Source organism: Pteropus vampyrus, unplaced genomic scaffold, assembly GCF_000151845.1.
Source record: "Pteropus vampyrus isolate Shadow unplaced genomic scaffold, Pvam_2.0 Scaffold40, whole genome shotgun sequence".
Taxonomy (NCBI): Eukaryota; Metazoa; Chordata; class Mammalia; order Chiroptera; family Pteropodidae; genus Pteropus; species Pteropus vampyrus.
Window position 1 is genome coordinate 3,138,674 of NW_011888821.1, and position 24,153 is coordinate 3,162,826.

At 43.9% G+C, this 24,153-nt stretch overlaps 1 protein-coding gene across 1 annotated transcript in view; it reads right to left on the reverse strand.

Moving 5' to 3' along the window:
• The window catches only part of GRIN2A (glutamate ionotropic receptor NMDA type subunit 2A), a 376,686-nt gene that overhangs the window by 23,200 nt on the left and 329,333 nt on the right, over nt 1-24,153 (reverse strand). Inside the window, exon 13 of the mRNA XM_011358418.1 lies at nt 10,128-10,315. Within this exon, the coding sequence (XP_011356720.1) occupies nt 10,128-10,315 (188 nt within the window). The remainder of the gene's footprint in view (nt 1-10,127; nt 10,316-24,153) is intronic.

Sequence of the window (24,153 nt, forward strand, 5' to 3'; positions counted from 1 at the left end):
GCTGTTATTACATGAAAACGAAATCTTTGCAAGTAACAAACATTTTCATGTCTATTTTGTTCTTTCCTGAACGAGAAAGCTTAACATTAAAGCCTATTTGTCTGCTTCTGCCATTCCCAGCCCACCCCTGAATCTCCTCTGCTCCTTCCTGTGATCACCGGGCAGGTGGACGCTTACAAGTTCCACACCATTTATTCCTCAGGTTTTCACAGTCGCCAAGGGCTCTGAATATGGGAACTCAGTTAGCAGCCCTGAGAGGAGGAGGATGAACAAAACACAGGGCCAAGATCTAACTTCATGGACCTCCAAATGAGTGGTCTGTCGGCCACTGACATTTGTATCTAGTACTTGCCAATCAGAGAATAAATGCTTCTAAATGCTAAATATTGCTATTCTAAAGAGTGGTTCTGAAATCTTATTGTGTATTAAAATATCCCAGAGAGGATGTAAAAATGCCCCAGGGGGTTGAAAATTAGATTATTTTCCACAGGCTTCCCAATTGAGTCTGATGGGCATAAAAATGTCAGGAGCATCTTTATAAGTAAGGTAACTGTCAAGGACAATAGAGCAGGAATCTTTAGTCATTTTTATATCCCACCACCTGGAGCTTCAAAGCTGCTTGGTTATTCTTTGTTGAATGACTGTTTACGTGGAGAATGAACAAATGAATGACCAAATGGGTGAATGAATTGGGGGGCTCCGTCAATGGCACCTCATCTTTGCCAACTTGACTTGTAAGTTCGTGATTTACAGATTAGCCTAGTTCAGCCCAAACTGTGTTTCGGCCTTGAAGTCTCAATGTGATTAAAACATGTTTAGCAAGGAACAATAACTTTCTGAAATGCTGGAGATTATGCAGCTCGGAGGAGCTCTGTGGGGAACAAGCAATTTAGGCGACGGAATGGGTCTTTGTGAACCTGGAAAGGCTGCTCTGCAAGCCCATATCGGGGCCAAACATCTGACTCCTCTTAATTACATTCTGCCCTTGTTTCATTCCTTCTCATCTCTTGCTTCTGGGTCCTGAGTTTTCCCCTAACTACCAGGGTCGAATGATCTCAAAAATTAGGCTGAGCTTGTTCCCGTGGTGCAGAGGCCCAGGGCACGGACGAGTCTCCTTTTTCGTAGAAAAATGGAAAAAAAGTGTAGGTCACTTTTCTCGCTCGCCCCCAACCTCGCTGAGTTATTTTGCCTGGCATCGTCTGCAAGGGGACTGACGTTATTCCTTCAGTGAAAGAAGAAGGCGCACTGGATTCTGATCGACCTGAATTTAAATCACAGCTTTGCCCTTTTTCAGATGAGAGAACCTGCCTTATGAGATGCCTATGAAGACTGTAGCAAGAAAAGGAGGAGCGATATCGCATAATGGTTAAAGGCCCTGGAGCCGGCTTGCCTGGGACTAGATCTCAGGTCTGCCACTTACTAGCTTGGACCCCTTACTTAACTTACTTGTGACTCAGTTTCCTCATCTGTAAACTGGGATTAATAATCATAACTCATGCCATTTAATCAACGTGAGGACAGAATGATTAAGACATATAAGGACTGAGATTCTTCTGTGACCCATAATTATTCCTCCATAAGCATTACCTATTATTATAAATGTCTATAAAAACAACAGTGATAATGGTTGCTGTTGAAACTTCCATTTAGAGACATGGAAAATCGTCTCTCCCTCTCGAAAGGGTTCTCAGATTCTTGCCACCTCCTCTCCCCCAAAGCCCCCATCCTTATTTTGGCATTTATCTCTTTAAATGGGCCAAGGATGCCGGTTGCAATAGGATGTTGCTGAGTCATCTGAGGACACAGGGACCTATGTCACGAAGAGCTGCTGGCAGGGGAAGCCAGCGGGAGAAAGATCAGACATCTCCAAGGCGAGAGTGAGTCAGCCAGTGGTCTGTGCCTTGCTTCACCACAGAGCCAGGATGGGTCAGTTGACACTCTCAGACCTCTTCGGTTTCATCTGCAACGTGGCTAACTGCTCAGCGGAACAAACCCAGCCTGCTCTGTAGATGCCCAGGCTGGTTACTGCCTGACTCGTCACCCAGCACACATCTCTCTGATCTCTCCTCTCCTTCCTTTCTTTGCCTCCTCATCTCTCCCTTTCCTCCTCTGTTTTTTTCTATCTCTTCCTCTTTCCCTCTCCTTCCTTCCTGTTTCACTATTCTTTTCTCTTCCCTTAGGAGAGCTGGATAACCTACAATTTGAAGTCTTATCTATCCTTGTCTTTCTCCAGACAGTCTAAGACCGGGAGCTATTACGGTTTTTCTAGAAAGGAGAAAAACCGTAAATATTTACTGCCAGGCAGTAAATATTTGGGGTTTTGCAGGTCAAACGGTTTCTGTCGCAACAAATCAACTCTGTCGTTGCAGTGTGAAAGCAGCCATAAGCAACATCTGAATGGATGGATGTAGCTGTGTTTTAATAAAACTTTATTTTCAAAAGCAGGCAGTGGCTGGATTTGGGCTGTTGCCATAGTTTTGGCCACAGTTTGCCAAGCTCTTTTTCTTGTTTACTCACTTGATCACGAACCACAAACTCAGTAAGAATTTATGATCTGCTCCAGTTCTAAAAACCAGGAAATAAAATCATTTTGCCGGTGATGTGCATCCCAGAGGATGTGTTAAAAAGAGTAAGTAAAACAGGGATCTGGACCACCGCTGCACACGGATTAGACAGTGGGGGAGCTGCTTGTCTCACAGTGATCATGGGAACATTGTCAGATTGGACAGGGATTTAGTGATCAACTCCTGTGTCTCTCTCCCTAGGGACACCTAATGTCCTTCCGAAAGAAAATAGCATCCCCTTCACTAAAGAAGATATTTAATTGATGGAACAAGTCCTACAAAAGCAAACCTGTAGTACAACGAAGAATATTTTATCCAGCAAAGCTATCATTTAGAGTTGAAGGACAGATAAAAATAAGCTAAAGGAATTTATTGCCACCAAGCCAGTGTTACAGGAACTATTGGAGGGACTTCTTTAAGGAGAAAAAACATGTATCAAAAGCAGTAATAAAAAATGGTAACAACTACATTCCTATCAACAAGTACCTCAAATGGGAAAGAATTAAGTGCTCCAACCAAAAGAGAGAGTGGATGAATGGATAAGAAAACAAGACCCCTACATACTGTCTACAAGAAACTCACTTCAGATTAAAAGACTCACACAGACTAAAAGGAAGAGGATGGAAAAAGATATCGCCTTGATGAACCTAGAAGGTGTTTAAGTCAGATAGAGAAAGATAAATACCATATGATTTCACTTACATGCGGAATCCGAGGAAAAGAACAAAACTAATCAAAAACAGACTCAAATAGAGTGGACAATTTGGTGACAGATAGAGAGGAGGAGGTTTGGGAAGCATGACATAGGGAATGCAGTTAGCATTAATATGTTGGCCAGGTGGAGGGACAGAGGAGGGAGGGAGCAATTGGGGGGATCATTTTATGAACTATATAGATGTCTAACCAAGGTACTGTATACTTGAAACTAATTTAAAATAAAAAAATAAAGTAGACCTGTAAGTGTTTTCAAATCTCTTAATTTGTTTATTCATTCATTCAACGAATTTGAACACCTACTGTGTGCCAGGCTCAGCAGTGAGTCCTAGGGGAGGGAAAGGTGACAAGAATGGGCACGACAGAGTATGCCTTCAAGGGACTTATAATGTAGTGTACTGCAGTGGCCCGGGGGACAGAGACAGGTCAGCAATGAGTAGGCATCTAATATGTGCCAAGCACTGGGCTATTTTCTTAATGCTTGTTTTCATACTTAACCCGTAAACAATTCTGATTTAAAGACGAGGAAACCGAAACTCAGAAATTAATTTGCCCAAAGCCATACGAGTAGGGAGATATAGAACCTTCTAGGTTACCCCTTCACTTGTCTTGCTTTGCTAAATGCCACAAGAAACCATAAGCATGGAGCTAAAGGAGTTTACAGTTTACAAGGTATCTAGTTCAGAACTGCAGATTTTAAGGAAGTCTTCATGGAGGGGCACGTGAGCTGAACGTCAAATCAAGAAATGGGGTTGGGAGAAGAGGGAAGAAGGAACTCCACTTTTAAAGGGGGTTGCATGAAAAAGTCAATGTTTACTGGAAAAAAGACTTCGGATGGCGAATTTCAGACGCTGTAGAAAGTTGAATGGGGAAAATATTGTGAAGTGAGGGGGCCTTCAACACTTTCCACAGCCCACGCAGCCAGCCCTAAGAAGACAGGCTGCAAAGGCCGCTCACAAACGGATCCATCCTTGGAGAGGAGGCCTCGGCAGTCATCCCCACCCAAGCTGCAGGGTGTCCAGCTGTCCCCAAGACCTGGACGTCAGCCCAAAGGCATTAAGCTGGCAAGCTGGACAAGGGCAGTGCTGAGAATATTAGCAACTCCTCCAGTGGTTCAGAGCAATTTATGAGAATCCTAATTAGCTACACAAAAGAACTTCTGCAACCTCACAGGCACTCTCTACTCTGGCTGGCAGCATGGGGTCCCACGCCACCAAAAGCCAGCCTGCATGCCTCAGTGGAAGAGCAGCCAACAAAGGAAGAGGAACATTAATGCTGGCCCACGTGGGCTTCTCTGTGGACTCCTCTCCAGCATACTCCCACTCGGAGATCTGTGAGCAACACTGGTGCTTTCCACGGTTCTACAGTCAACTGCATCAAGGTTCCTTATTAATATAAGAGCAAAGTGAGCGTTATCAATTTGTTATCAATCTAGAGAGTCTTCAAAATGATGGCTTGCAAAGTTGCAGTACAAAAAGGACAAAGGGAATGGCTAGGCACCCAAAGTATCTATCTAACCGAAATGATATATATGGTATCCTTTAACTATTTCATGTATGTTATCTATCTTATATGCCCCAATATAATATTATTAGGGTCTCTAGCTAGTTTTAAAACTGGGAGGGTCCCAATAAAATGGGTTGAGTCGGTCACCTATTAACACAATACTAATATAAGAGATACATGTGTCATATCTTTCAAATATTTCACATATGATATCTGTCATATATACAATGGCATATACCATATAAATAATTAGTAAAAACATATGATAAATACATATATTTAATTTTATTTGTTCAGTGAACTCGACTAGATACCAGAGATGAGCAATGCATTTCTGAGTTTAGAAATAAATCGACAACCATGAAGACCGAGCAAAGCTCAAAATAGAAGATTAAATGCTTCTCAACGCTAAAGCGTATTACTTATAGCTAAGACGATCTGGCCACTAGCAACCAAGATTTCTCCCAGCATTATGGTTTAATGGAAAGACAATCAAAACCAGAGTCACATGAACCCGGTTCAATTTTGAACTCTATAAAAATCTATACAGGATGTTGTCCATAGGCCAGCAACATCAGCATGACCTGGAGCTTGTTGGGAATGCAGAATCTCAAGCCCCCGTTCCTCAGACCTACTGAAACTCATCCAGGTGATTCCTGTTCAGGTTAAAATTTGGGAAGCTCTGATGTAGCCCACTAAACCCAACCGAGCTTCAATTTCCTGCTCTGCAATATGGAGATAATAAGATCGATTCCAGAGTGTTGTATAAAGAGTTACTAAGATCATTTGTGATGTACTTGGCATGAAACTGGACCACTGCGTGTGGGCTCAAAATTAATCGTTTCCTTGTTTTTTCTCAGCATCAGTTGCTTCTGAATAATATTACTTTACAATCTGTTCTCCTCAATATCTTCTTGCTGGCCTCTATACATCAAAAAGGCTTTAACCTCTCAGATCTTCCTTCTGTCTCTTCAAATCCCGGAACTACATTAAAAATTTACGAAATCCATGAGATTGGTAGGACCTATGAGATCTGCTTTAACCTCCCCTTTGAAGCCAGAAATGCCATTTTTAGGTCCCAAACTTACTCATTTTTTATACTCTCCCTCACATGTCACCTTTTAGGCACCAGAGAGGTACCGGGTACTCAATAGATATTTGCTGGTGGCTGAATGAGTTAATGAATGAGGCTTTGGACTCTGGCCCATTCTACTCTTTGTCTAAATCTCACTACATTTGTTTTCTTTGTGATTTTTTTCAGTCCTTTCATTCTTCCATTAAAAAAAAAACAAAACTAGTGTATCTCATGTTCTTCCCTGACTACTCTCTCACCTATCCGAGATACCTAAGAATATACATATATGTGTATATATTAATTCACATGTGTGAATTATCATAAATATGTTCGTATTTTGAGATGAGGTATTTTAAGTTTATACATTGCCAACCAAGCAGACTGTAAGTTCCTTGAAGGATAGAAGAAAAAGATGGTGACATCACCTTCTTGGAACATCAGTGCCTAGGGAGGTATGTTTCTCAGTAAATGTCAGATATTCGTGGTCAATGCCAAATACTGTTGTTGCTAAACTAATGAGAGCAAAGGACACAACAATTATACAGGAGAAGGAACGTAAGGTCTTACTGGGACCTTGTCTATCTCTTAAGGCAGATCAATAGCCCTTTCCGTGGGGAAAGGCCTGGCGGGCTTCACGTAAGAGGTTCCCTCAATAACCAAACACTCCACTCAAAGGTTATATTTACACAGCTCGTTAGGAAAAATTTTTTATACTTTTGACACTCATTAGACTCGTAATCGTCCACCGAAGCTACTCTATAACAAGAGATAAACACTCCATTCTAGAGGATGAATAATAATTAGGTACCGCTCAGCGCTGTGCTCTTTACAGGTCTAATTTTAGAGTATAATTAATCCTGCCGAAGCTGCATAAGATAAGTGAAATATTTATGCAGCTGTGTTAATTCATGTATTTACTCCTAGAGAGACATTCAGAATTGGTCATGGCTTTCCGGGAAGATTATGTTAAGACGCCCCCTGGAGCAATATCATTTTCTCTCTGATGTCTTTGCATCCAGATGGTCTCTAAAGATGAAGCTGAGAAGACACATTTCCAACCCCAACAGTCTGACCAGGAGAGCAATGAGCCGGGACAGAAAATATCTGCAAGAATCTAGATGCTCTGCTAGTACAAGGAACACACCTCTGGCCTATCCGGATGCCTTTACTTTTTATTTGCCACAAAGAAGAAATTTTCTGTTCGGCATCAGAAATGTTGTTTCCATGATATTGACTTGACCATATTATTGCCAACACAACACTAAAGAAGGCATGTTGAATATGGAGATGTGGATGGACAGTCACAATGAAGAAGAGGAGGAGAAAGATAGTGATGACAGTGATGGTGGTGGTGATGATGATGATGATGATGATGATGGCAGTGGTGGTGGTGTTGGTGATAATAATGGTGATGACAATGCTAATGATGATGTTGATGGTGATGATGATAATGGTAGCAGCTAGCATTTATTGAACCATTCCTATTTCCAGGTGCTGTGCTTAGCTATGTTCTTGACATGCATTTTCTCCTTCATCCTCACACCAATCTTTTCAGGTCAACGTTTTTGTATCCATTCACAGAAGAGGCTAAGAAAATCACCTCTTTCACGGAAATATTTATAAATGGGACAATAGATTTAATTCAGAAATGTACTAAATTATTTATTCCTAAAGAGTCTATAAATCTCATGTGTCTAATTAACCAGTTTTGAAAAACATCTTAGTGAATTAAACGTAACAGGAGCCTCACATAATTGATCTCCTTCCAGAGTGAGGCCCCTTAAGGAGAAGCTTTGCCCCTTTCTAGCTCGGGGACTCACAAGCCCTCTGAGCTTCAGTTTCCCCCTCTGTGAAATGGGTATAAGCAATACTTAACTTCGTGTGATTGTTACGAATGTTAAATTAAAGAACACAGGTAATACATCCAGTGTGATCACTGGCATATCCTACTCCCTAAATATGCTGCTGTTTCAGAACGGATGCTGCGAAAGCGACCGCAACGTTAGGTAGGAGTGGAGTTAGAACTCGTTATTCGACAGCTGCCCATCGTATTTAAAAGTTTCCTGTCAAATGAAATACATCCCAGTAGTAACCATTCATCCATATGCGTATTTATTCATGCAATCAATCCTTCACTGACCAGTTATCTGCTACATTCAGGATTCTGTGGTGTTCGCTGCTGGAAACAAGGCTCTCGTTTGTTGAGTAGTTCACCTCATGTACGGTTGCTTAGGACAACCACTCTGGTAGATAAAACGATTAGCCCCAATTCTTCACCTCTCTCTGTGTCCATACCCCTTGTCGTATAACTCCAAAATTCTTTCCATAAAAGGTAGAGCATACCTCCAACCCCTTGGCCTTGGGCTTGGCCATCTGACTTGCTTTAGACAGAAGGGTGTTAATAGATATAATAGTGACAAAGCAGAGACTTGAGATAGACATGTGCAGTTAAATGTTCCTTTTTGTGCCTTGGACACAGCCAAGAAAAGAGCTTCTCCGAGGCGGCTGCTGCCCTTTCGGCCTGAGATGCAGAATAAACATATGAAGAGCAGAGAGCACACAGCAGATCTGTGGCTTGCAGAGAGAGTAGAGTCACCCTAGCCATCACAGCCCGAGGCAGAGCTTCTCCAATCAAACCTGCACTCCCGTGAGCAAAATAGATGCTTATTGTTGTACGCCTCTAAGATTTCACAGCAACAGCTGACCAGCACAGCCACAATCACTATTACACAGCAGAGAACATGGCTCATGATCTGAGGAAGGTACAAATGCCCTACAGGGAATTCAAAGAATCAGATGTTCTTACTTGGGGGTTAAATATAAAACACATCTAGCTTTCCTGATGGCACTTTGAGAATCTAGGGTTTAATTCTGGGAGTAGAAAGAGGACGAGAAGCTGCAAAGCATTATGTATTTTGTTAAAATTCACACCAACCCTATGCACGAACCGCTGTCCATTCCAATATTGTATCTGGCCATTGTGGTTGCCAGATTTTCCTCCCCCAGCTCTAGACAGCATAGCACATTCTGCACCACTCCGAATGTAGCCTCCACTCGTTCTTGAATGCAGCTTCTGCCCTTGGCCCTGAGCCTCTGTACCCTACTCGCACTTACTCAAGTTTCCAGTGTTAACCTGCCATGTCTGCTGGATTTGCTCCTATCTCAGAGGGAAATCGACTTGCCAGCTGAACCATGACAGGCCCCTGAAAATGATGTCATGGAACTCCAGGCTGTGGTAAAACTGCCAACCAGGAAATGGAGAAGCACAGACAGGGGAAATGCTGCCAAAGACAGAGTTGGCCCAACTAGCTCTACAGTTCCATAAATGCCACTATCCCATTAGACTAGAGCTCTATGAGGGTGGAAAGTGTGTGTGTGTGTGTGTGTGTGTGTGTGTGTATATATATATATATATTTTTTGCACGATAGAAAGTCAAGGGGTGGACTATACTGAAAACCTATGAGATTTCTGCTCACTATTCCTTTTCTAGAAATTGCCTCTCATTCATTCCTTCATAGAATAACAGGAGCTGTTGTGTTAGTATAACGCAGCCCCACCCTTTATTCACTCCTGGTGGGTCCTTGACCCAAAATACACTTGTAATCTTTCCTCTGGGATTTGAATTTTAGAATTGAGAGACTAGAGATTGGGACTCACCGTCGGCTGGTTATATGGTCTCACGGATCTAGAGCGGAGGTCTTTAGCTTTAGCAGTACTAAGATTGGGGGTTAGATAATTCTGTTTTGAGATGTGGGGGACTGTCCTGGGCATCGTGAGGCCTTTTCCAGCAACCATCCCTCATCCCTGACCTCTACCCACAAGATGCCAGTAGCAAACAGCCTCCTGGGTCGTGACAATCAAAAATATCTCCATACACAGCCAAGTGTCCCCGAGTGGGAAAATCCCCCTCCCACTGAGAAGCATTGCTATAGAGAGAGGACCTGTGAATTCCTGCCGTTTAGGCCCCAGGACTGTCTGGTTCCTGCTTTTTTTTCCTCTAAATCTATCAGCTCAACTCTTTCCTAAATTCACTGACATGAACACTTCTGCATCCTTAAAATAAATTCTTTTACAAAATTTAGTTGCCTATAATTGATTTCCATTATAAGCAACCTAAAGAACCATGGTATCATGGGATAGGCGCCCAATAAAAACTTTTAATGAACAAATTCGTCACACAGAGAGCAACTGGAAGGAAAGCCAACGAGAAAGCAGAGAGCATGAAGGTCTCTAGTCCCCCCAAGCAGGGGGCCACCCACGGTCTTACCATCGCCCACAAACTGAAGCAGGGCCAAGTCAATCTGCCTCTTCCAAGGGGAGCCTTTCTGGAGGGCAATTCCGTAACCAGTGGTGGCAAAGATGTATCCACTCCCAATGGTCACCAGCTTGCAGCCTTCGTCCCGCCCAGCCTTGTAATTCAAGACCGCCGCATCGTAGATGAACGCGTCCAGCTTCCTGCAACGACAAGAAACCAGAGAGTCATGGGGATGGCTGGGGGTACCTTCTCGGGGCACGGCCCCCCAAGGCCTAACCCAGAATCACACACTTTCACACTGGAGATGACGACTCACGGCCGCTCCATCCTCTTGTCATAAAAGGATCTATTTTTAATGAGGAGATAAAAGCCAGAACTTTTTTGCTTCAACTTACAAGAGGCAGTTAAATAAAGACCTGAAGAATCCTTATGCCCAAGTGAGTAAACAGTAGAGTTTGCTGGTTTGTTAAGTGCTGCCCTTAGCACTCCCCACGGTGGAGGATGTCGGCCTACTTAAAAGGTTTACATCAGAACAAAGCAGACCGGTGAGGGGCCAGAGAGTTTGGAGGGGCCGGTGGGAGGGGAGAGGGACTACACATAAATGATGTTTCTTCCCTCTGAAAGAGACATGCTTACTGTATATTTATCTTAAGAAAATTATAACATAATAATTTTAAGAAACCCAAATAATGTAGAACATACTAAGAATACACTAAAAATTAAAATCACTCATAATTCTACAAGTCAGAGGCAAACCCCTGTTAGCGTATCAGTGAACAACCTTCCGAAGTTTTTACGCGTGGGCAGGTGCACACGCACAGTCACACACGCACACACACATACATCTTTTAAAACAAGGATTGGTAACTTTTCCAGAAAGACGATAAACAGTTTAGGCTTTGTGGGCCATATGGTCTGTGTGGCAACTCACCAACTTTGCCACTGTAACATATTATGGGCTGAACGGTGTCCCTCACCCCAAAATTCATATGTTGAAGCCCTAGCGCCCCCCTCCAGGGCCTTAGAATGTGACCTGATTTGGAAATAGGGTCATTGGCGATACAGTGAGCTACGATGAGGTCACCCTGGAGTAGGTGGGCCCTGAATCTAATACAACTGGTGTCTTCATAAAAAAAAGGGAAATGTGGCCACAGACGCACACACGGGAGAACGCCACGTGAGAGTGGGAGGGATGGTGCCACAAGTCAAGGGGCTACCGGAAGCCAGGGGACGGGCTGTGACGGGTCCCCTCCCGAGGGCCTTCGGAGAACAGGCGAATGGCCCTCCGACGCCTCGATCTTGGACTTCCGGTCTCCAGGACTATGAGGCAAAGCGTTCCTGTTGGTTAAGCCTCTCAGTTTGTGGTACTTCGTCCCAGCAGCTCTAGGAAGCCAGAGCACAGATGACACGTAAACGAATGAACTCAGCTCTGTTCCAGGAAAAGGTGATGTGCACAAACGGACCGGCCCGTGGGCCGTCGCTGGCCAGCCCTGTTCTAACCCCCGAACTATGGTCACCGCGCAGACCACTTTGTGCTTTGTTTTCTTTTTTTCATTTCACACCACACAGAGTGAACATGTTTCGTGTCAACGAACACGGCACTTTTTTTTTTCTTTTTTCTTTTGATACATTTATTTTTATTGAGGTATAACTCCTATGAAATAAAGCACTGAATTATTACATACGTACACATCCTTGAAATCACCACTCACATAGAGGCATAGAACATTATCATCATCGCCCTGTGCGCCCCTCCCAGTTGGCAGCCCCCCCTCCCCAAAAGGCGAGCACCACAGACTCCCTCAATGGCATGGCGGTGCATCATTCATTATGTAGATTTTTATTAGGGGGCATGCACTGCAATAATCAACTTTTAAAGTTAGTTCACAAGGCTGAAATGATCGCCCTTGAACTCCATGGGTGATACTTCAACTCGAAAGTAGGTAAGAAAATGAAATCGGAGATTACCCAAGTTGACATTTTCTCAACTTGTCTGCCTTTCTTTCTTTCTTTCTTTTTTTTTTTTTAACAGGAAAACATAAAACAGTGAAGTGAAGACAAATAAAAGTGGGCAGGGAAAGGACGTAAAATGCTGCATCCGTTCAGAGACAGCTGCTAAAGGACTCCCGATGGAATCGAAGCTGTTTGAAAGGTTTACGACCGTGTTCTTCATCTTGATTTTTTGTTTCTGCGATGGTTAGAGGTGGGGCGAGCCTGCAAGGCTTGTCTCACCAACAGAAATACTCTGAAGCTTTTATCCCAAGGCTGTGGGACTAGAGACATGGTTTTCTACTCTGAGAGTATTAAAGGGGGATGAGGTCATCCAAGCAGAAGAGGGAGAAGACTGGGCATTGTCAATGGCGACGGCTAACGAGAGCTGACAAACCAAGAGGTAACAGTCTTCCTGGACAGCCAGGAATACTGACGACTGTGGAAATATAGGATGAAAAAAAAAAAAAAAGTAATATGGGATGGGGAGTTTTAAAAGGTTTGCGTAGGGCATGTGACAGGAGCAGGTGAAAGGAATCTGAGTTCTCGTCTAAATGGCGTGACCTTGGGGAAGTCGCTCCCGTCTTTGAATTACCAGTCCCTCCTCTGTGAAATGAGGTAATCATGGTGGCCCTGCTGAGATGCTGGTCCAGCTGAGGCTTTCTTTGAGTCTGCAAGACAACAGTCACCTTCTGTCACACGCCATAGGGAAACCGAGACTCTGGAGAGCGCGTGTACCCTGAGGGCTTCAGGCCGCGGATGGCGTTTGTCCTCGTGACGAAGCGGGGGTGCTTGCAGTGCCAATACTTTACATATCAGAGTTGCCATGGAGATGCCAAGAACCTGGGTTTTATTACGACTGTCTAAGCCTCACCCAACTCTCTTAATTCCTCAAAAAATAAACATAAATACACACATATGTGTGCACAGGGGTGTTTAAACGTTAAGGCCATCTGTTGGTACTCGTGGGGTGAAATTTTCCCCATCCTGTTAACCTACTACGTGCTGATGCATTTCTTGGATGGAAATTTAAAACTGTACCTGGCAACCACATAAGAGGTGTCCAACAGTGGTGTTTAAATCATTAAGGACAGATTTCTGCAAATCATTACCATATTTCATAACAAATCTTTTTTCAACTGAAAGAAAAATATTCCTGTTGTTAAAAAGAAAAAATCAAAAATCTCTGACGTCCTCGAATGTGGGCTCTGTGGTCAAAGACTCTGAGCAAGGAACGGACAATATCTGCCCTTCGAGGGCTCCTGGGAATAAAGTGATATCATATAAGTTTAATGTGTACACAGTGTTTGGCACATAACAAATGCACAAGACACACAGATGCATTCAATCGAATTCAGATTTTACAGCAAAGGGGCTTACAGCTTTTATGCATTCTTTGTAACAAATACAGTCCTGAAACTTTATATGCCTTATCTCGTGTCATTTACTCCTTCTAACTGTGCACAGATTTCCATACTACTGCCATCCCAATTGTGAGATGAGAAACCGAGTCACTGAGAGGTAAAGTGACTCTCTGCCACCACCCAGAGCAGCATTTGAACTTATGGGGTCTGATGCCAAAGGCCACAAAATAATCATTACAAGCACATGGTCTAGAAGACCTCTGGAATAAGTGGAGGCAGCTCTATTCCTTATGAAATTCAGACCGGGGGGTTGCAGCTGTCAATCAAGCCTAATGCTATAAAAAAAGAAGCAAGAATGAGACCAGAATAGTCCAAATTTAAAAAGCTTTGGTGGGCTGTTCAGCTTCAAGTGTCTCTTTCCCAACAGATGCATCGCCATGTAAGGTCTGGAGTCACCCCCACAGAAACGTCTCTGGCCCCAGCACATCCTACCTCATTTCTTTGTGAGATATTTAGGCACAGATGGACACAGCTTCTTGTTGAAGGTAAAGGAGAAGAAAGGGAAAAAAAGGCTACCTGAAACTGAAGCCCAATTTAGACCAAAAGTATTTGTGGGGACTGGAGTTGCGATCGCTGGGGACAGAGTGATATATTAGGCTGCTGCGTGGTAACTGGCAGCTCTGCGTTTGGAACATCACAGAGATAAAAGGCTAGCTCTGGGGGAGAGAGGTCCTCAGAGCTCAGAGCAGTCAGCTGGGCACTTGAGGGCTCACAGGTACAGAACCCAGATATGCTACCCCGCTCGGCAACTTCTGCTTTTCGAGAGGAAATCTCTTTGTCCCTACCTTCTCAGCTCCCGCTGAGGCCACATGGCTGTCACTGGCTAAGTACTTCTCCCACTGGGCAGAAGAGGCTCAAAGGACAGGATCTGAGAACTGTGATGGGGACAGAGCCCCTACCCAGCCCAACTCACCCCCCTACAGAGGGGCAATCTCTTCTCCAAACAGTTGTGACAAACAGAACGACGCTTTGGCTCCCCAACATGAGGGCTGACGCGGAACGGGGGCCTGGAATGGATGCCACACTGTTCTGTGCTGGCTGCGTGACATGCCCGCCCCCTGCCAGGCATCATCGAGGCTGTGTGGGTGCTCTCGCTCTCTCCTTGTCATGGGCAGTCCTCAAAGAAAGCAAATGATTTAAAACGACGGCAATTCAGAATGGAAGAGGGGAGATAAGACCTCCTTTCTGCGAATTTGCGAGGAAGCGAAGGAAGGAAGGCTGTCGCATGTGCACCATGCTACTTTAACTTAGCCGCTTCCTGCCAGATTTTTCAACAGCTTTGAAGAGGTGCTACAGCTTGCTTGAGTGCGTAGATCTGATCTGCTTAGTTCAGTCAGTCTCTCTTGTACCTGCACAATGGCCTGACGTAGCCCCAAGATTGTCCGTTGGCGAATCTGATTTCTCGGACACAAAGAAAGACCTTGGCACCTTTGACAGTGGGGACTTGTATTGTCAAAGGGCTTGACATTCTCTAACCCAAAATTTCCAGTTTTAGCTCATCATCTCCTTGTGCATGTTTTCAGATGCTCTCTGGGGGTCTCAGCACATTTAAAGGCTAATTATATAGTTAAAGTTAATTATTCATTCATTAACATTCAAGAAGCCTGGTACAAGACATTGACTTGTTCTGATGAATTAATGAAATCTGTGTGTGTGTTTTGGAGGTCTAGTCTAAAGTGTTACTGAAAATTAAACAACTCTTTGATGATAACTGAGTTTTTTTTTTTTTAGGTCACATCAAAGCCTGGCTGGGAAGAGAAACACATCACTCAGCAATTTAGGCCACTCAGCACATCCGGACAACTATGGGACAGCAGATCGGGCTCAGATCCACTTCTGCTCACACTGTGAATGAGGCCTTGTTATGGGACCTCTCTGAGCTTCGGTTTTCTCATCTGTCAGATGGGGAAGTAGGAGCTCTCTCACAGGACTGATGGAAATGGAAGTGAAGGTGTTTTGTGAGTTGCAGATTTGCTGTAAACCCAGAAGACAGTTGTGGCAGTGACGACGTCATTATGCAGAGAAGCGATGCTGGCGTATCGTTATCATCATCGTCCAGCACCCAGACACAGGGTTATTCGTGGGTAAAGGGCATTGGCGAGCCCAAGAAGCGATACCCGTGAGGCCTGACGATTTTTGCAGGTAGGTGCCTGCTTGGTCAACAGACACAATAGGCACAGAAGCTGTACCTGCCATCGGCATAGGATACTCTAAAACTGGCTTTAGGAAAATGGCCTAGAATCATATTTTGACTCTGAGTTTGTGAATACAAAGTTTAAAGTCAAAATTATACCACCATTAATGCATTTTTACCAAGGAAACACTTTCAGAACAAACTCCATTAAGCTAATTTAATTCCTAGATCGATGTTTCGCATAGCATAAATTGTTTCCATTTTTGGGGGAAACTATTTTCACTGGGATTGATTTTTTTTGGTGTTTAAATTTTATTATGATTTGATTCATTGATCAACATTTGGAGCATAGCAAATTTTACTGATTTATAACTTCTGCTATTTTGAGTTTCCTTTTGTGGTTATTATTTCCATCGAGCCTAATTCTCCTGTTTCAAAACCGTGCAGAGATCCAAAATTAGCCAAGAAGATTTGAGTCGCTATGGATTTTTAGTCAATAATAAATTTCACCCTGTGTGCTTTTAGCTGTTGTGAGTTTAATTTGTGTTAATTACTTCTATCAGAAATATTCACTGTGGATTGGGGAGAAAAAACAGACGGATGGTTAATATTTATTTTTTAACTGAGACGATTCTGAGCAATTTCGTAAGACGGAGAGAGGCAGAGAAGGAGAGAGGAAACGGGAGGGAGAGACAGAGGAAGGGAAAGATCGAAGGGGGCACCGAGTAAAACAGGAAGAATGACAGAGAAAGAACACAAGAGAGTGAGGAAGAAGCAAAGAAGAAGGAAGAGACAGGAAGACTCAGAGAGGGAAAGAACAAAGGAGGAAGGTGGACTTATAAGGTGAGACTAAGAGACAAAGTGGGAAGAACTGACGGAAAAATGGAAAGACTGAAGGGGAGAATGAATAGGAAATGAGAGCAAACGCTGGAGATGAATAAGAAATGAGAGCAAATACCATCACTGCCTACCGACTAACAACATCGAAAAACAGGAAAGAGTTAAAATGAAACAGCAACATCCTGCTTTGTTTCTGTTACATTTCACATTAGACTCAAATTAACCATGTCTAACGAGTTGCTTGATCACGTAATGCAGTCTTTTAATTTTTCAGATGAGGAAACTGAGGCTCACAGGTCTCTGCCTAAGGTGTCCGACAGAGTGGATGGTTCCAGACCAGTTTACTACTTGCCAAAGCAATGCACCTTTGGGGTCACTGCTGGGCTTCCCTATCTGAGGCCAAGTCCTCAGGTGGGATGTGGGGTTAGTGGAACAATACACAGGGCAAGGCTGTGTACTTCTTTAAGCCTTGATTTCCCCATCTGACCAGAAGGAAAACCATCTCTCCCACAGTGGTTAAAGGAATTTGCTATAAATTTGCTACAAACTTGCTATAAATTTGCTTAGTGAATTATAAAGCACTACCCACATATTATTCTTTCTTTATGCTATAACTCATGTTCTGACATAGGAGAAGTATTGATTCCTTCCAGAATGTAAATCTTTTATCGAATTCCTTAGAATATACTCTTCAAGGGTAGGATCTAGAGCTATTTACTGCATATTCCAAGGTGCACAGTATGTAGTAAAGAATGCTCATAAAGGTTTTCTTTGTTCAGACTTTTCTTAAATGTTTACTGTGGGCCAGACACCATGCTCCTTGCCTGTGTCTTGCATTTAATCCATACAACACACTCCTACGTAGAGGTACTAAAATTAGTATCATTTTGTAAAAGGGGAAACGGAGGTCTACAAGGTTAATTAACTTGTTCAAGGTCCCACGGCTGGATATTATTAGCAGAGAGGGACTCTGAACTCAGGATGCTTAGATTTTAAGCATCACACTGTACTGCTAGTAGTGACGATGACGCTGCTGAACTTGTCACACACTAGGACTGAAAGACAGAGAATCTCAAAGGCCAGAACACATGAAAATAAAAGACGGAACAGGATAAGAATCAAAATTTGATAAAACCCTACTAGGTGTCAGGTACGGTGCCAGTACTTCCCCCCAAGTCTATTCATTCGACTCAAAGGAATTTCAGGAGACAGGATTTTAAAGATGTTAGGAAACAGGCTCAGAGAAGTTATTTAACTGGTTGAAGGTCACACAGCTGGCAATGATCAGAGCCAGCGTATGAAGCTGGGTGATTCTCACTGCACAGCCCATGTCCTGCACCAAGAAGCCACTCAGAAAATAAATGTCAATCGACCAGTCCAACTGGCTGAATAAGGCTAAAGTTTTTAAGACAGTACAAATACTTTGACCCCAAATTCTTCTGCGATCTTTCCTAGGGAACTACTTGTGGAAGTGCACAGAGGACTCATCGAGATTTTTAACACAGTCACCTGACTAACATCCCCCTGGAGGAAAATGGTTAAATAAGCTGTGACATATGCACACCATGGGACTGTTCCCAGCAGTCGAAGAGAATAAAGGCAAAGACACCTACAGATAAGGAAGGCTCTTCAAAACATATGATTAATTGAAAACCAAAGGGTGACATATTGCATCATTTGATAGCATCCCACAAAATGAAATTTTATAATTATGCGTAGACATATAAATATATGCAAATGCATCTTGCAAGGGTCTAGGAGAAATGGCATGAGATCAAACAGATAACAGTGCTTACCTGGCAGGGGGCGGAGGTTTGGGGTTGGGACAGGGTCCAGGAGATGCTTATTTATCAGCAGTTTTGACTTTTTACAATGAGAAGTAAGACAGCATAGTGCTTAGAGCACAGATGCTGGAGCCAGTTCGAACCCCAGCTCCGCAGCTGACCAGCACCTGCCTGGGCAAGTGACCTGACCCTCTACACGACGTTTCTCTGTGCATACAACAGAGATGCCGGATGTGCCAATCTCAGGAAGGTTAAATGAGAAAATGCAGGTAAAGTGCTGTTAACAGCACCTGGTGCAGAATGAGGACCACTAAACAACTGAGATTGAGGAGGAGGAACGGGGAAGGCACAGGAAACCAGCTGGCACAGTAGTCGCACTGCCCGGTGGTGGGGGTTCAAGTGCAGGAGCCCGGAGTGCATACACGTGCACTGAGCATCAGGTGGCTGCAGCGTCACCCCCGGCTGCATACACTCACTGAGGCCTCTCCCCCAACTCAGACCCTGGAGGAGAGCCTCCCCGGCCGGTGCCGAAGTCAGACACCCATGGGGACCCAGTGCTGGGACACCCACACTGTAGCCTGCGCGAGGGTGGTGGGCTGAGGTGTCCCCCCCGCCCAAGTCGCGTCCACCTGAAACCTCAAAACGTGCCCTTATTTGGAAATGGGGTCTTTGAAGATGTAACCGCTTCAGGATCTGGAGATGAGACCACCCTGGATTTAGGTGGGCCCTAAATCAACGACACAGAAGAAGAATCCCTTATACAATGGGGAGACACACAGCGAGAAGGCCATGTGGAGACAGACGGGAGCGACGCAGCCGCAAGCCTAGGACGCCTGTTGCCACCAGGAGCTGGAAGAGGCAAGGAACGACCCTCCCCTAGAGCCCTCAGAGGGAGCATGAACCTGGGACACCTTGACTTTGAACTTCTGGCCTCCAGAACTGCGAGAGAATAAATTTCTGTTGTTTTAAGCCGCCTGGTTTGTGGCCTGAGAAACTCCTCCGGCGCGTAACCCGATGGGGTGGGACCTGACTTTCTATCGCTCCTCTGCCTGCCTTTCTCTCAACAGAAGGAGACTGGGCTTGCCGGGGTGGGGACGGCTGATCAGGGGTGGCCCTGGCACTTACCACAGGTGTGACAGTGCCTCCCCACGTGAGCTGAGGCCTTCCACAGCCTGAGCGAGCCTGGCCCCAGGAAGACACACCCCTCCTGCTGCTGGCTCACGACGCTGAGAGGACACAGAGCCTGATGCTTCACACCATGACCATTTCGGCACCTGGGTCAGTGGAACCTGATCACGGTTCTCACAGAGGAGAGAAAGGAAGAGCACTACTGAGGTTTTTGGCATCTCAGCTGCCGGCACTGGATGAGAGCATCCAGCTCCCTAGTTCTGGTCCTGCCGGCTCATAACGAAGGGGTCCAATCCTGCCCAGAATTGCTCACTTGTCAGGACAGGCAGAGCACATCCCGGTAGGAAGTGACGTCGGGTCGAGTGTGAACGCTGCCTCCGCCGCTTACTTGTCTTTCGGACAAGTTGCTTCTGCTCCCTGAGCCTGTTTCCTCTTCTGTCAAATGAAAAAGAATGTCTATTTGGCAGAGTCCAGTCGGGATAAAACGAGGTCTCATGTTCGAAGTCCCCTGCAGGGTTCAGCCATCAACGGGAAGAGGCAATCCCTGAGGAGGTGGGACCGGGGAGGTGCTCCCGCTTCTCCCTCTCCCCAGGGGGACTCTCCTGGCCACGTGTACCCCCAGGCAAGGACTACATCCTTCTTTTGGTTCGTTTTCCCCTGTGAGTTCATTTCTTTTCCCCATCTCAACGGGAGGAGAAATATTGCCCGTTTTTAAATCAGTATAAGGCTTTTAAAGGAAAAAGAGACATTTTTAAGCGTGAACGAAATTGGTTCTGGGTTTTGCATAATAGCAGGCAATTAGAAACAGGCTAATTGCATGATATTATGGAAATATTCATATTTATTATTTTAAGTTATGACTCTAAGCACGGGCTCTGGAGCAAGTGTAACCCCAGACAAGCTATTTAATCTCTTCATGCCTACCCCCTCCATTGTAAGTGGGGTCATGACAGCCACTGTCTCATCATAGGCTTGTTGTGAGGTTTAAATAAGACAACGTAGGCAAAACAGAACGAAAGGTACCTGGCACACAAGTGAACTCCCAATAAATGTTGTCTCTTAGTTAGAAATACCTCGCTTAGTTTCCAAAACAGATTGCAATAGAGTAAGGTTTAAACATATGGATAAAGCAATTCAAGTTCAGTGAAATCAGAGGGGGAACGGGGACTAAGGCCTGAGGGAAAGCCAGAAGCAAACATTCAGGACATAAGCTGTCGGCAGTTGCTAACACAGGATCATAAGTTAAGCTCTGAACTGTGTAGTAGCCCAAGCCAAAAAAAAAAAAAAAAAAAAAAAATACTATAAGTCATTTCAGAAATTGTGTTGTCCACAAGATAAAAGCATGCCTTAAAAGTAAAGAAAAACGATGTGGTTCATGGCACGGAAGTCTGAGATGTGTAGGATGACAGTCTAAACAAATTGGTCTATGATAACGGTATCAGCAAGCTTTCAAAAATAACTGTTTCCGGTAGGGTCCTCCAATGCCAGCCAAGGTATGATGAAAACGCAGAGCAGTAAAGTTAATTAATAGTCCTCTAGCTTGATGATATATCACCTGGTCGTTTGATGTGAACGCTGTCCCACAGGCACGTTACAGATTTAACTGAGAAAAGCGGAGCACAGGTTTCACGCACGCTGATTTGACATGTGTAAACGTGTGGACGAATTCCCGAAGGAAATGCAGGAAGAAATGAAGAACTATGTTCAGAAGGAACTTTTTTTCCTGATTATTATGGCTAATACTTTTGTTGCAGAGAATTTGTTAACTAGAAAAGGATATGGAAAAGGCGATAATCCTAACGATCTGGCAATATCTCTGATAACATTTGCATGTATTTCACTTCATTTTAGTCTCCTTTCTTTCTCTCTTTCCTTCTCTCTCCATCTCTGAGTTTACAGAATTGAGATCCCACTTTATTTAATCCTCTCCTTTTTTCCCTATTTTTAATACTTTATGGGTGGCCTTAAAATTCTGTTACTATAGTGTTAGTAGAATTTAACAAGAAATAATCCAAGTACAAAAAAAAAAAAAAAGATGTTAGTGATTTCCTGAGCTTACATCAAGGAAAAAATTCCCGAGTCTATGATGCAGTAGCAATTATTTTTTAGCTTTGTTTGCAGTGTGGGGGTGGATCTCAGAAACCAGGCCATCGTCGGTCTAATTTTCTCTGGAGACGATGCGATCCCATTTAGGAGATCAGCTCATTGAACCCTGCTGTCTATGCCTCCTTTCAAATTTGGCAGCTGAAAGTGAGCCTTCCGAGTTTGATTCTGCTTGACTGATAAGACAGCTAATAAAACCTGCTTACATGGCATCCTTGAAAGACCCTGCTCTGCAGAGCAACTAAACTTCATTGAGGATCCTTCTGCCTTCCTGGTCTACCCGTGTCTGGGAAATTTCCATGTCCCTGCACCCGTTTCTTTTGAGGATGGAATGAGGATACGGTGATCTTATCAACTCTCAGATCGCCAATTAATAAATATATATTAGGTAATATATGTGTATCACATACAATATTAAATATGCATATATATGAATACATATAATATATCACTTCAGTCTCCAATTCCTCCCTGAGCTCCAATCTCGCATATCCAACTGCCAAATTGGCACTGCCCAGCGGGGAGGCAAGCCTAACTCCCACACCTAATAACGCCGCCACGTAGTTACTTAGTTAAATAGCCTATTGGGTAACGAGTTATCCTTGTGGAGCCTCAGGTTCTGCATTTCTTAAAGGGCATAATAACAGTGCCCAGCTCAAGGAATGTTGTGAGGATTAAATGAGATTATGCATGAGAAGCGCTCGGGGCTGCATGTCACATATTGTTAGGTTTCAATAAATGCAAAGATGATACGGCAACATGATGTTGTTGTCCCAAAGGCACTTGCAACTTAATGCGCCCAAATCTGAACTCGTTTTCCTCCAGGCCTCTAGAGACTCCTTCTTCTTCCTTGTTCTGTCCACTCCAGGGAGAAGACCACGTCTTAGCATTCAACTAATTAACCCCACAAAGCCCATGCTCTACCTGCATCTGAGTCACTTGAATTGCTAATAAAGTCATGGATTCCTGAACCCCACGGGCTTTCAGAATTCGTGCTCCAGAACACAGGTTCCATGCTCAATCACCTCTTCCGGGAAGACAGTCAGTTCTGACACTTGCAGGTAGATGTGACCACCTGCCTCCTTTTGTTTTTATAGACACATCATTGAATACAATTTGAGCTTTGCCAAAAAAAAAAAAAAAAAAACTGCTGATTGGTCAAAAGACATCCCTCCCTTCTTGTCTTCTCAAACTACTCAACGTAAAGGAAATCGAAAGATACTTGTCTGTTTTCCAGCATCGCTGGGCTGGAAATGAAATCAGAGAGGAAATGGGGGGAGAGGGACCTTGAAGGCTAAAGACTGATGCTTCTCAAAGAAACTGGGACTTTTTCAGAAATTTATATACACATAATTATACGTGAAGTCAATTTAAAAAACAAAAACAAAAACAAAAAACCATCGCACTGTGTCTTGAAACATTAGGCTCTTTGGAGTTCTGGGGACATTGATAGTTCACTTTAAATCTGGCATAAGTGCTATGCTTGCAGCTTTGCCCACGTGCCGCAACTTCTTGGAGAACACTGGCTTCTGATGACGGAGCATTTGTAAATCTAAATCGGTCTCCACGCATTTCAGCTTCAGTTCTCTTTTCTAGAGTGGACGTTCTAAAACCTGACTGCTATACATCAGAATCAACCGAAGAGCTTGTGGAACCCTGCTGATTCCTAGGCCCCTGCTCCCAGAGATTCTGATTCTGTTGGCTCGGTGGGGTTCAGGATCCACATTTTTATTAGCATCCCCACTGATTCAGATTCAGCCTAGGGTTTGAGAAACACTGGTCTAGAAATCTGGGGTTATGAACAGCTCATCTATTCCTGAAAAATCCTATCTCTGTCGATGTTTGCATGTCAAACCCTATTTTCTCTTTGATTTATCTGATAATTTCTGGAATGCCTTATCTCTGTTTATTATAGAATTCAACTAACAATGAAACTGAACGACTTAGGTTTCAAGTTTCTCTCTGCCTATGCCCTTCTTAAAGCAATTTTGGATCCCAAAGGTAAGTTATACTCTGTCCCAATAAAATGTGTTTATTGAACGCCTTTAGAACAGTACTTCTCAAAATTTAGCATGCATCAAAATGGAGTGGGAGACGGGAAGGAGACAAAAGAGAATACTTGTTACAATGCAGATTCCTAGGCTCCATCAATGGAGAGAAGGGTCTATGTTGGGCCCAGATACTTGCATTTTAACAAGTAATCACGGAATTCAGGTACAGGTTGTCTGCTGACCAGGTTTGGAGATGCCCAGCTTTGGAGCATGATTCCAAATCATCTCTGTAAAACTGACAGTTGTTTATACGTTTATAGACGTGGTCTGCCTGGAATTTTGAATTTTGGAAAATTTTAAATACGTGTTCAAGTGTTTGAAACAAATAAAAGAATCTCAGAACTATTTCAGAGATCAAAGAATCCAGCTCTTTCACTTTTTAGATGGGAAGACTGAGGCTCAGAGAGGTGACACAGTCTGTCCAAGGCCACAGCTAGCTAACGAGAGAGGCGTGACTCACACCAAGCTGGGACTGTCATTCAAAGCTCCTCAAACCCAAAGTTCCCCCTGTGTTCCAGGCTCTCTCAGGAAGTTACACTCTATAAAGAAGCCTCTCCCTTCCAACGACCCTGGGGTATGTGCATG